Source organism: Penicillium mononematosum (genome assembly GCF_028829835.1).
Source record: "Penicillium mononematosum strain IBT 11891 chromosome Unknown utg000002l:1.0-8112719.0:1.0-8118358.0, whole genome shotgun sequence".
Taxonomy (NCBI): Eukaryota; Fungi; Ascomycota; class Eurotiomycetes; order Eurotiales; family Aspergillaceae; genus Penicillium; species Penicillium mononematosum.
In genome coordinates, this window is record NW_026643272.1 from 35,359 (window position 1) to 48,661 (window position 13,303).

Consider the following 13,303-nt stretch of genomic DNA (forward strand, 5'->3'; position numbering starts at 1 on the left):
ATGCCCAGGAAACGCACTGTTTCCGTTAATTTATTTATTTTTATTTTTATTTTTCGTTCTGGTCTTTTTCTAGTTTTTTTTTCTAGTGTTTTATTATGATTATTATTCTTTTCGTTGTACGGTGAGGCTCGTTGGATTTTATATAAACGAGCCTCCTCAATTCACACGTACAATTCCACCAGCTTTCATTCTACAACAAGATGGCATCTCAGGATAAATTACCCTTGGATCAGACCGGCATTATTCAGCATGAAGGTGGTATTCTTCAAATCACTCATGGTCTGCCCATCCCAGAACTTGGCCCCCACCAAATGTTGGTGAAGACTGCTGCTGTGGCCCTCAATCCATGTGATTATAAAATGCCACTGAGGTTCCCGACCCCAGGTCTCTGGGATGGGTGTGACTTTTCAGGCACAGTGGTTGCTCTAGGAAGTGAGGTTGCTGCGCAGGGACGATTCCATCTTGGAGATCAGGCTTTTGGTGCCGTTCAAGGCTCAAATATGTCAGATCCGATGTCTGGATCATATTGCGAGTACATTAGAACCGAACCAGGTCTTACTTTCCATGTTCCTAAAGGAATGGACCTTGTCGCTGCACCCTCCCTTTCGGGGACCGCAATTGCCACTCTCGGGGTTGCTCTTTTTTGGTCACTTCAGTTGCCCGGAACATTTCATACCCCAGCATCCAAATCCGAGGATGTCCTGGTATACGGCGGAAGTAGCACCATAGGTCTACTTGCAATCCAGATGGTGAAGCTGTAAGTAGTCCAGTTCCCTCCTGTGGTTTTTTATTCTCAACTAATTCATATTGCTTAGCTGCGGCCACCGGGTAATCACCACATGCTCCCCCCACAACCGCGACTTGGTGACTTCATACGGGGCAGATCTTGTCTTCGATTACCACTCTCCAACCTGTGCTGAAGATATCCGAGCAGCCACAAAGAACACCCTGCGCTATGCCCTTGATCCTTTTGCGGAAGCCAAGACTCTACGGCTGTGCCATGCAGCCATTGGTCGCACTGGAGGAAGATACTGTGCACTTGAGCAGTATCAAGAAAGTCTTTGCTCGCGCAAGACAATCAAGCATGAACTAGTCATGGGAGGTGCCATCTCCGGACGAGGTGTGGAGCTCCCTGACCCATACGGTATTCCACCGCGACCCGAGATTGGAGTCTGGGCTCGGTCGTGGTACCTAGAACTCCAACAATTGATAGACCATGGGAAGCTTAAACCCTGTCCAACTCAAATCATTCCAGGCAAATTTGCAGGGATCTTGGAGGGGTTAGACATGCTGCGAAATGGAAGGGTTTCGGGAAAGAAGCTCGTCGTCCCTATGACCACGAAGTGAAAGCTTGTGTTGAGTTGGCTTGGAGCATGGCCCAATACCCAAGTATGTAAGAGAATGTACCTTTCCATGGACCGTTGGAACTGCATGTCGCGTCATAGTCTAGGAAATGATTGACATATCAGGCATCTATATCTTTGTATGGTTACTGCTTGGTGTGGTGGGCTTTGGACGGAGAGAACTCGCTATTAGCGACTAACTCAAGTAGAAAATGGTCATCCTATTCGAACCAAAACTAGATGCTAACTTAATAATGAGATGTCGTTAAGAATGCCGTTTGTAGTGGAGATATGCGTATTTAAAGATTCGATTTGCGTTGAACCAAACTATCCACATAGACAGGAGGTGAACTAATTTGACTAATTTGGACCATCATAAACCATCTTAGCAATCACCTTCTTCTCATCCTTGGTCGTGTTAATGTTCCGTGTCATACATTTCTTTCCCTCGAGCTCTTCAAATCCCCAAATCACTTCCGCGTCCCATCCCTTTGAAGCATTGTGGGCCAATTCTTGAATGACCTTGTCGCTCAAGCTAGCCGCCTCCAGGGTTTGACGAATGGAATCTTCCAGTATATCAGATCTGTCAATAAATTGGAGTTGCATCTGAACATCTCCGAAGATAGGCAGCGAAACGTCTTGCGGAGTTCCGTCGACCGAGTAACTTCCTTTGCTGTCAAAGCCCCCTGGGTGGACAGTTTGTGTCATATGAAGAGTTGTGACTAGTTTCAAATTGTCGGCCAAATCAGAACTTTTGGAGCTTGCATCTATGCATGTGCTTTCCTTGGATAGTGAAGTGGTCTGGTGGATCTGCAATGAAAGCCGGGCGTGTCGCAAGACCTTTCGGACAACCCAAGGTACGCCTTGCTAATTTCTTTTTCTTAGCAAAGAAAGGCCAGCACATCAATTTACTATTGCTCTTACCAAGACGAAAAGTTCATCTGGATCGGTTGAAAGCTTTCGGTTCTAATCATCATGTTAGCCCATGCGCTAGGCAAGTCAGGAACTGAACGTACCAATACCCAGATTCCAGTAAGATCAGGAACATCTTTGAAACCAGGTACAGCCATCCTCGGGGATTTAAATTTGGCAAATCAGTTGAGAAGATGTGTTTCCTTCTTCCTTTGGGAATGTATCGCTCCGTGATAATGCGACGAATGGTCCCTTTTAAGGGTGTAGTTGAATAATCACTCCATCCAGCAGGGTTCGATATGAGTTCTAAACCCAGATCGGACTCGGACTCGGTGTCCGAATATGCAAGGAATGTCGCAGCTATTCATTCGACTGCGGTGACCCGTGAATGCCATGACCTTGTATTAGAACCCAGCGCGGCGTGATTCCCATCTGAAATCAATAGGTCTTGTTTCGCAGGAGGGTAACCCTACATCAGCCTTTGCTTACCTGGTTTGGTGATTTTCTCTTTTTCTTGCTTATTACTTCACGATTTTTGATTAAATCACGCCAGGTCCTAAAAGCAAACAGGAACAAGTAAAACTTTTTTAAATATCGAAGATCATAAAAGAGCATATTAAACAACCACTGGGTCTTTAACAAGTTGCCGCAAACACTCCATTATTTCCATCAAAGACATTTCACAAGGATCCTGTTCTTGTGCCAGGACAGTGTCGCGGATTGAGCTTGACCAATCTTTCTGCACTGTATCAGATGAATCGAACTCCCGATCCTCTTGCGGTTGGGGTGGGCCTGACCGCAATTTAAGGGCTCGGTCAAGCTTTCCCATCATTGCAGAGCTGAAATCGACCAATGATTGCACTTGGGTAATGAGATTTCCATCCAAATAAAACTGCCCGAACCGCACCTTCGGTAATAGCAGAATCATAGCTGCATCAGTGGGAGAAATGATGAGAAACAGCTGGTACAACCGCATGAAGACAGCACGATATATTCGAACAAGTGAGCAATGTGCCTCCAATATCCCAAGCCACAGTGCTATATCACATTTCGGGATTGTGGGAGCTGTCGTTCGATCCGGAGATGTCGTTGCGGTATGGTATCCAGAATCATGCGGGGATACTGTGGTAGCATCTTCATCCAAGCCATTGCCAGCGTCTGGGAGGATAAACAAAGGGTCGTCGTATCTGCTGCTCTCCAATTTAAATCGTTGTGTAGATGTAACATCCAAGCTCTCTTCCGTACCACACGACGATCGAACAATTGTCAAAAGCCAAGAGGAGTGATTAATGAGACGATATATTGGAAGGTCGAGTGTTTCAATTGACAAATTAGAACTTTCATAGAAAATGGATGAGGATTCCAGGAGCATCGATCCTGTCTCAAATAGCTCCAAATCCTCTACAAGTCCCATCTTCAACCTTAGCAGACTCTTGCGAATGTCGTTCGTAGAGGACAGAGCCTCTTGGCTTGTTGTCGCCGGGGGAGGCTTGTTTATAGTTGCAAGATCTGGGTGATTCATCCACGCAGGATCTGGACGGTCCTTTATTGCAAAGGTCAATTCATTCTCGCCAAGGTTGAAGCACTTATTTTGAAAAGGCTCGGAAATTGCCATTTCAGTGGCTTGCCTGGCGCTTGGTGCAGCCCCACCGGTAAAAGTAAAGGGAAAGCAAGAATTTGCCTCGCAAGGATATACTTGATTTGACGGCACCCAAGCAGGAGGCTATAGCGGTTGATAGTCAGTAGATGAAGGTTGTGTATCTTTAGTTCCAACTTACTAGGTTATAGGCATCGGTGGACCAATTCGAATGAGGATTACACCATTGCTCAGCAGGAGGTATGATATTTCCAAAATCCAGGGGCATATTAAACCCAATGTCCACTGAGGGCGAATATAAGCTGCCTCCGGGAAAAGCTGGCATTGACCCAACTCCTCCCCAGTAGTGTTCTTGCATATTGTGTCTCCCCGAGATTGGAGGAGGATGCAACTTCTTCACTCTGGGAGCGGATGATTTGTGAAGGACAGACATTGATTCATGCTGTTGATTGAATCTTTCGCTCTGGCGGTCTTCTCGTCCAAGTAGATTCTGACCATGGTTTGAGGGTAATATGACCGGTGCAGGCTGGTTCATACTGGTAATACATATTTCTTGGGCTTTAAGGCATCTCTCACAAGACATGCCATGCAAATGATCGCGCTCACACCGTAACTTTTGCCCGCGGCAACGATCACAAGCAGACCGTCGAGAGTGCCGATAATTGTGGGTTGTATGCATTGTGAGTAACAAAGAAAGAAAGAAAGAAAGAAGTAGAAACACGAAACAGGATTCCCTATAGCGGCCGACAATTGCAGAGATAGACCATCGATAGGAAGCTACCAAGGGCAAATATGTACTTCGTTCTCGCTCTACTGAAATTCGATGCAATATAGGAATCAATTCCTTTGAACCATTCCCCATCACCTCATCGAAACAGACTTCAGACTCGAAGAAAGATAGTTCTATTCAAAATTAAAGCTCGTGGGTTGGTATCACCGCGCCTGTATAACTCTCCCTTGGAACATGATCCAAAACATTCTTGAACACCCTCCATGGTGATTCGTTGGACACTCCCAATCTTTCCATGTCCAATTCTCAGGTGTGACAAGTTCCCAGGTCATAACAACCTAGCCCTTTCACAGCATGTGTATAGACACGCGAACATGCAGACAGAAGTTTAAGGGTATTTTCATCGCATCCATGAACTGAAGGCTGAGCCCCAGAGTCCTGGTACGAGGTGCATCAATATTCATGGAAGATGTTACACCATGCTCAAATGAGACCAATGTATGAGCGAGCAGATCTGCTGTGATACGATAAAGGTGAATATTGTCTCACATCGCGCTGCATCTGAAACTTGAACTCCTTTTTATGGAGGGCTAAGAGATTGAGACAGCTTCAACAGCCTTGGGCCCGAGTCGAAGAGATCAGATGAAATGTTGATAACCTGCTTCTGCGATTAAATAGAAAATATTACGGACCTAGTTTCAAACAGGCCATCTCACCTACGGCGCCTAAAGTCAGCCGGTTGATCAGAGATATTACCATATACTGCCTCCGTTGTAGGTATTGGAGGCGGACTTGACGCCACTGGGCCAAATGCCTGACCTATACATCAACAATTAGACATAGACTACCTTAATACGGGGTAGATAACTCAGGTTTGAAAGCAGTTCACGTTGGGCCCAGGCCACATCGAAGTTCGGAGAATTAAAATCATCCTAGGAGCTGAGAATTTTCCGGCTTGACAGTTTGGGACCGATGTTTTCTTTTCTTTTTTTGCCCTGGATGTCATATTTTTACCTCTCCATCCTGAAATACACTGATTACGGAGTATTCTAGTACCAACTGTCGAGGGGCGGAGAATGCAAAGTAAGGGGTTGAAAGCCCAACTAAGCCCCTGGCCAGAGAGCGGCCGGGTTGCCAACACTGGAAACGTCAATCGATTATAGCAGGCAAAAGATATATCAAGTATAATTCAAGGACATGTCCACTTTCCTTTTTGGATTCCTGTCGTGTAGATCCCCCGTGCGCTTGACCTTCAGGTGAAGATGCCCATGATATGTATTATTTACATTGAGACCGCGAGCCGCTTATATCCCGGGTTTGCGCCTAATATCCGCCAAACCAGCCCCAGATGAGAAAAGTCCATTGCAATGTTTTGGGAATTTGGCGTAACATCTGTTGTAATCAGCACTGCTAGCAGAGTTACTTCTTCGTGGAGCTCGCTTAGAATCACAAGCATTCATTCACCAATAGAGGACAAAGTCAAAAGAGCCTTTATGAGGAGGCTGCACTCTGCCGAGGGTGTCCATTGCAGTCCTTGATCACAACGCGAACTCCCTGACTCCCTTTTCGCGGGTGACCATTGAACATGTCTCGCACAATTCGAACGTCATCTACTGTAGTCTCGTATAGTTCCATCTCAAATTCCCGGAAAATGGTGGCGATGGCTAAAAGAATCTCCGCCCGCGCGAGGCTGGTCAACAGATGTTAGTAAACATGTGCACTAGAATGAAACAATCGAAGAATAATCACATACGGAATTCCGATACACTGTCTTGATCCCTTACTAAAAGCAACCAGGTACTTCTCGAGCTTTTTTCTCTGCTCAGGGTTCAACCATCGCTCCGGGATGAAGCTTTGCGAGTTTGGGAAAATATCTTCGTTGTGGTGCATAAACATGCTGGTCATCCCCACAGGCGTCTGATCTATTTTGTCAAATGAAGGCCTAGGCAATCACAAAAAGGGGGATGCAGATATCGTACCCCAGGAGGAATGATCCAGTCCTTGTATGACATGACTTGATCTGGAGAGCTTCGTTGAAGCCGTGTTGCCACAGCGTTGGTGATTCTTCATGAGGGTCTAGTAAGCAAATGGTAAAGTCGTGCGGGGGGAGGAAACACAAAGGCTTTACATACCTTAGGCCCTCCAGCATCACAGATGTCTACCATATTGTCAGATGTCTTGGTTAGATCGGGTTGCGAATGGTCAACTCACAAGGTACGGCATGGCTTCGTATTCTACCAAACTTGCGGTTCCATCGGGGTCGAGTCGGTTGAGCTCGTCCCGTAGTCTTTGTAGCTTTTCTGGGTTGTTCAGTAGATGGAAGGTGAGCGTCGTCAAATTCTTCGCGGTTGTTTCTCCTCCGGCCGAGATGACGGTGAAAACCTCTTGACTCAAGCGACCAGGGGCCTTCTCCTCCGGGGGAAGCTTGCTGTCTAGCAGCGCATGAAACAATGTACCTTTCGGCACACTAACCTGATCATCTGCCGGGTTCACACCGGCGGTTTGGCTATCGATGACCGTTTTCGCCAGTCGCAAACTTTCCAGTTTTTGGTCAATTACCGGGCCGATGTGAGGGTTGATACTCACAACTAGCCACCGTGGAAGCAGTTCGAACAAGCTCAAGACCCAGCGAAACTGTTTAAATTGAACGCCGACTTGCACAATTGCTTCGATTGTCTTTGACCACTGCGGTGTAAAATCAGGGTCATCCAGATAATGGAATGATTCGCCCATAGAATACTCCGCAATCACGTCTGTCGTGTAGGCATTAAACGCATGATAAACATGCAGCGGTGTTTGTCTCTCCTTCCAGTCTCGCATTCCTTTGCACAGCTTATCGATCATTTTCCGAAGCATGGGCTCCAACTGTCGAATTCGCTGCTGGGAGAAGAATGGGTTCATAGGTTGTCGACGTATCCGATGGCGGCGGTGATCGACTGAGCCGAAAGCCGAGGCCGGTGCTCCAAACATACCAGTCAAATGTAAGGATTTATTCCTTGGTTTGTCACGAGAGTATAAGATTTCGTAGTACTCTGGGTCGTCGATGTGCAGTTCAAAGGGACTAATTCTCACAATCGGGCCGTATTTGCGATGCATCTCAGCAATTCGGAAGGTGTACTGCCCTTCTAGGAATGAATCGTAATAGAACTCATACCACATTGTTAGAGCAGCTAGTTTTGGCCCGGGGAAATGGGCGAGTGGTGAAAACCATAACCGATATGTTGCCAACCACACCCCATAGGTCACTCCGATCACCCCAAGTGCCACTATGGGCTGTGCGATAATGACATTCCACCAATCCATGGTCCCTGGATTCAAAGAGAGAGGAGAAACACGTCGACAAGGAAAGACGCAAATGCTAATTTTCCAGTGCTCCGTCCCTTTTTATTTTGGATTGTTGCCCCACACCTGTCAAGAAGGACACTATCCCACTAGGCTGAAAAATGGATACCGGACGATGATTGGAATCCATACTGTCGGTAACCTCGAGCGTCGTATGGAGTCCATTTGTGGATGGGAAAAGGAGCAAAGCAAGAACATCTCCGGGCGTGTCATATCTTCTGCAACCTATGACAGCACATCCGTGCCAATAGAAATGCCGGATCATATGGACGGTTGGTCATGTTGTCTGAATAATGTGCCTAGAGCTTAGGATCATCAATTTCACTCCTTCTAAGAGGTTCGGATTAATCACTTTCAATCCCCGTGCAAGGGCACGGGGCCTCGGTGGAACCTTTGTGGACAAAGCGTTGAAACTGAAAAATCACGAGAATAATAACCATAGTGGCATATACTCCGTAGTTCAAGATTGATTTTCGCTTCTCTTTCCCAGTTGGTACTTGACTTCATTTCTTTTGCCTGAGGTAGACATGTAGAGGGTACCTAGGTAGACAGAAGTTAAGGGGTTCCCATTTGGGAATAGCCGAGGTGTCGGGGAAAAAAGGGCCCCCATAGACAACGCCATTGTTCAAAAGTCCCTGAGACATCTTTAGTTTAGAAAGTGTCGAGATCATTACTCCGTACGCCTAGACGTAAAGGTTAAAACACGGCACAACAGGTGACCCCAGAACAAATTCAACAAGTATTTCTAATGCATGGCCGTAAAATAGGGGAGTTTCACACAAATCCCCCTTAGGTAGCCATTTATATTGTCTTATCACATATGCATGAAACAGCAGGTTTGCTTCCAGTCAACTCGTATTTCCAAGGTCGATCTTTTGAATTTGGTAAGCGTCAGTCATGCCGGGTAGGGGGCGAGGCGCTGAAATGGAGGGAATGAAATCTGAGCCCCCACACTTCCATACTTGCCGAACATTAGGGGCCTTTTCCCCGGGATTCTCTGATTTCCTCTCCAAGGTAAAAATATAGAAATTCCTTGTGACTAAATTAGAGATGCACTAAATGCATACTCGGGTATTAGGAATTAAAATGAGATGCATAGTCGCCGAGGTCCGAATGCGGGGAAACAGCCCAATATATATCTATACATCTAGACTTAGTATGCATGTATATATGAGTTATTGCTAACATCAAAATGAATTTCGACTTGCCAGCAGATCTCAAGGCTCATTTAGAGTCTATAGATTCATTTATCCACTCAACTATTCTCCCACTGCAGCATTTCGATGACAATAACCGCTTCTTCGATCACCGTCGTGAGTATGCACGAACCGACTGGGAAAACAATGGGAATCCACGAAAGGAATGGGAAGAGCTATTAGGTCAGTTGAACGACAATCAATGACGAGCGGAACTGATACTCGGTAGGTAAGGCGCGCACCCTGGCTGATTCCTCGGGTCTTTACCGATTCGCCCCTCCCCGAGTCTATGGGGGCCAGTCACATCCGGACGTGAACTTATGGATGTCCGCCATTCGCTATCACTTGTCCTCGAATGCTGTGTACGGTGGTGGTTTGGGGCTGGCGAATGATTTACAAAATGAGCATTGTATCGTTGGGAACTTCCCGGATGTTTTGATGCTCCATCATTTTGGCAATGAACGACAAAGAAATACCTTGATCCCTGCACGTCTGCGAGGGGAGTTCCGGACAACATTCGGTCTTACTGAACCCGACCACGGGAGTGATGCAACATTCATGTCTACTACCGCTCGTCAAACTCGGGGAGGGTTTGAAATCACGGGGGCAAAGAAGTGGCAGACAGGGGCGCATCACTGTACCCACTTTCTCATCTTTGCGCGTACTTCTGGCAAAGCAGGATCAGCACAAGGCATTACTGCATTCTTAGTTCCGCGTGACACAAGAGGGGTTCACATCGTCAGTTACGAGTGGACGCTGAACATGCCGACCGACCACGCAACGGTAGAACTGAATAGTGTATGGGTGCCTGAATCGGCGGTTTTGGGATCGGTCGACCAGGGGCTAGCCATCGCCCAAACATTCGTGCACGAGAATAGAATCCGTCAAGCAGCCAGCTCCTGCGGGGCTGCACGATACTGCCTGGACCGAAGCATCGAGCGCGCACGGGCGCGGAAGATATGGGGAGAGGGGAAATCACTGGCTGATAATCAGGCTATTCAATTCCCAGTGGTTGAGTTGATGACACAGGTGGAGATGTTGCGACTGTTCATATTGAAGACAAGCTGGGAGATGGATCGTGTCGTGGCGGAGTGTCAGTCGTCCAAGGCCCAGCGCGCGCCGTGGGTTGAAATTGAGAGCCGTCTATCCGACCAGGTGGCCATGTGTAACTTCTGGGCAAATCGATTATGCTGTCAAGCTGCCGACCGAGCGATTCAGGTAATGTCCACACCGGCTGATTGTTGCGACATGGCTGACCGGTCAGATTCACGGGGGTGATGGATACTCTCGCCACTACCCCTTTGAACACATATATCGTCATTTCCGTCGCTATCGAATCACGGAAGGCGCAGAGGAGATTCAGATGCGCAAGATTGGGGCATACATATTTGGATTTGCTGGCCCGAAGAAGAAGGAGATGAAACATGAGCATTCTAAGGCCCGAATCTGATCTGACCCCCTGAAGCAAGGGTACTTCAGGTTGGGACCAGGCCATTCTAGAAGTACGAATCTGCATGGATACATATATCTCAGTGAGGTGAAGTACATCGCACTGTATGAAACATGGCCATTTCACAAATTTCCATTATTTTGCTTACAATAATAGCACATCAATTGATCGATGGAGTTGACATCGTCAACTTGTGAGTTGGAATTTTCAATGTCATATATGGCCTGGTATTTCAGGCATCTAAATCGCGTGACTTCTTTGGCCTTGTTGCCTGATTTCTGAGGATGCAAACTTTAAACCTTCCGAGGTTCTCCCGAGATGCAAGTTTATTGTCTTAATATGGAAGTCGTGGCCTTCAACATACTCCGTAAATATACCAGGATGCAAAACACATATGTAGGTATAGTATACATGCAAGATTGGGTGTATATGTGTGTATATATTCTTAGGAGTGGGAGTTGTTTTATTAAGTAACTTGGAGATACCCCAGCGTACTTTCCATGTGATTCTTGTCCACATATCCAACATATGATGAATATAGCTACATGTACCTACAACATTAGGTACCTGCATAGATGTAAATACATGTATGTTGTAGGGATGAACTTGATAGACAGCAAACTCTCCCCGTCCTTCCCTCCAGGGCTTCCGAGTGGTCTTACCTAAACCATTTAAGACTTTTTTTTACTCCACATGTCTGCTCGGAACCCCACCGAGTCCAAGCCTTCGCAGAAAATTCTCTTTACTCCCTTTGATATCAACATTTGAATGCTGTAACCTCAGCTCGTCTTATTTAAATTCAATTGGAGCCGTGGTGGCCCTGCCATTTCCGAAATGGTCTCTCCCGATGCCTCCGTCCACGATGATACCAAGACCTCTGCAAATGCAGTCTCTGCAGAGTCGGATAATGTCTTTCAAGATACAAAGGAGCCTGATGCCGAGCAGAATCATGCCGATACCTCCAACAATAAGGAACTGAAGCGCAAGCTGAAAAGCAGGCATCTGCAGATGATTGCGATTGGTAAGATTTTGGCTTTCTTGATCGAATTTAGTACCGGAGATTCTAACACAATTCTTTCGCAGGTGGAACTATCGGCACAGGTATATACTCTTGCCCTCAATTCTCCGGCTTGACGAAACCCGGAATCTAACATCTCTAGGACTCTTCATTTCCAGTGGCACTGCCATCGCCGAATCCGGTCCAGCTGGCGCCCTGATCGCCTATATCTTCGTCGGCTCCATTGTCTATTCGGTCATGAGCTCCTTGGGCGAAGTTGCAACCTACATCCCAATCCCCGGTGCCTTCACCTCATATGCAGCCCGGCTGATTGACCCAAGCCTCGGATTTTCCATGGGTTGGATCTATTGGTTCAACTGGGCCTCCACGTTTGCTGTCGAATTAACCGCCACCGGTACCATCATCCAATATTGGGATTCTAGCCTAAACATTGCCATTTTCATCGGAGTATTTTGGGTGTTAATCACGGCTATGAATTTTCTCCCGGTCAATTTCTACGGTGAAGTCGAGTTTTGGTTCTCAACTATCAAAGTGGCCACTGTCATTGGCTTCATCATTTTCGCCATTTGCATCGATGTCGGGGTGGGGCAGCAGGGATACCTGGGTTTCCGCTACTGGAGCACGCCGGGGGCTTTTGCCTCATACAGTCCCGACTTACCAGTGTCTGTAGGCAAGTTCGTCGGCTTCTGGGCGGTGCTAATCCAAGCCGGATTTTCCTATCAAGGGACCGAGCTTGTCGGTGTGGCGGCTGGAGAAACCGAAAACCCACAAAAGACAGTTCCATCGGCTATCCGCAAGACATTTGTTCGAATTCTTCTCTTCTTTGTCTTGACGATTTTCTTTATTGGGCTGGTGGTCCCCTATACCAACAACCGCCTCACCACTGCGGAGACCAACGCATCGTCCTCGCCTATGGTTATCGCCGCCGATTTGGCCGGAGTTAAGGTCCTTCCAAGCTTGATCAATGCTGTGCTCTTGTCCGTGGTCTTATCAGCTGCAAACTCCAATGTGTATAGCGGCAGTCGAGTCCTGACTGGATTGGCACATGAAGGATTTGCCCCGGCCTGTTTCGGTTGGGTGACCAAGCACGGTGTTCCGTATGTCAGTGTCACATTCACCGCTCTGTTTGGTTTGTTGGGTTTCATGAACGTTTCCAATGACGCTGGACAAGTCTTTACTTGGCTCGTGAACCTTTCTAGTGTTGCGGGCTTTGTGACCTGGGCCTCGATCAATGCGTGCCATATCGCGTTCATGCGTGTATTGGCAAACCGCGGGATTTCTCGTGATACCCTTCCATACAAGGCCATCTTGCAACCATATCTCGCTTGGTACGGCCTCTTCTTCAACATCCTCATCGCCCTCACCCAGGGTTTCACTTCTTTCATCCCTTCATTTCCGAGTGACCGACTTCTTCGTTGCCTACATCTGCCCCATCGTTTTCGTAGTGCTCTACGTCGGGCACAAGGTGATTTTCCGTCCGTCATTTATCCGTGCCGCCGATGCCGATATTGACACTGGTCGCTTGCACTACGAAAAGGAAGTCGATGCCCCCAAGCCATGGTACTCGAGGGTCTGGGGCTGGGTCGCCAAGTAATACGGCACAGTTATCAATGCTCGATAACTTGTATATGTGATTCGTTTAGCGCGGGGTGCCTGCGCACCTGGACATGGTTGCTGCCATCCATGGATATTTACAGTACCCTTATGTAACATCA

General features: G+C 47.2%; 6 protein-coding genes across 6 annotated transcripts; 3 read left to right on the plus strand and 3 right to left on the minus strand.

Annotated features, from left to right (window-relative positions):
* Positions 1-200: 200 nt before the first annotated feature.
* Positions 201-1,347, plus strand: N7519_001724 (zinc-binding alcohol dehydrogenase family protein; the record flags this gene model as incomplete). The annotated part of the gene is made up of 2 exons (XM_057288502.1): positions 201-757; positions 816-1,347. The coding sequence occupies 2 exons, from the start codon at positions 201-203 to the stop codon at positions 1,345-1,347; spliced, it is 1,089 nt and encodes a 362-aa protein (XP_057149704.1).
* A 356-nt stretch (positions 1,348-1,703) lies between these two features.
* Positions 1,704-2,413, minus strand: N7519_001725 (uncharacterized protein; the record flags this gene model as incomplete). Its single annotated transcript, XM_057288503.1, has 3 exons — positions 1,704-2,210; positions 2,268-2,309; positions 2,360-2,413. The coding sequence occupies 3 exons, from the start codon at positions 2,411-2,413 to the stop codon at positions 1,704-1,706; spliced, it is 603 nt and encodes a 200-aa protein (XP_057149705.1).
* Positions 2,414-2,871: 458 nt separating this feature from the next.
* N7519_001726 (Zn(II)2Cys6 transcription factor domain-containing protein) lies at positions 2,872-4,531 on the minus strand (the record flags this gene model as incomplete). The annotated part of the gene is made up of 2 exons (XM_057288504.1): positions 2,872-3,978; positions 4,034-4,531. The coding sequence occupies 2 exons, from the start codon at positions 4,529-4,531 to the stop codon at positions 2,872-2,874; spliced, it is 1,605 nt and encodes a 534-aa protein (XP_057149706.1).
* A 1,542-nt stretch (positions 4,532-6,073) lies between these two features.
* N7519_001727 (cytochrome P450) lies at positions 6,074-7,885 on the minus strand (the record flags this gene model as incomplete). Its single annotated transcript, XM_057288505.1, has 5 exons — positions 6,074-6,272; positions 6,336-6,499; positions 6,562-6,646; positions 6,715-6,740; positions 6,794-7,885. 5 exons carry the CDS (start codon positions 7,883-7,885, stop codon positions 6,074-6,076), a joined length of 1,566 nt encoding a protein of 521 aa, XP_057149707.1.
* Positions 7,886-9,116: 1,231 nt separating this feature from the next.
* On the plus strand, positions 9,117-10,570 carry N7519_001728 (acyl-CoA dehydrogenase family protein; the record flags this gene model as incomplete). The annotated part of the gene is made up of 3 exons (XM_057288506.1): positions 9,117-9,303; positions 9,350-10,338; positions 10,385-10,570. 3 exons carry the CDS (start codon positions 9,117-9,119, stop codon positions 10,568-10,570), a joined length of 1,362 nt encoding a protein of 453 aa, XP_057149708.1.
* An 834-nt stretch (positions 10,571-11,404) lies between these two features.
* N7519_001729 (uncharacterized protein) lies at positions 11,405-13,182 on the plus strand (the record flags this gene model as incomplete). The annotated part of the gene is made up of 4 exons (XM_057288507.1): positions 11,405-11,591; positions 11,654-11,671; positions 11,731-12,987; positions 13,034-13,182. The coding sequence occupies 4 exons, from the start codon at positions 11,405-11,407 to the stop codon at positions 13,180-13,182; spliced, it is 1,611 nt and encodes a 536-aa protein (XP_057149709.1).
* Positions 13,183-13,303: the final 121 nt, after the last annotated feature.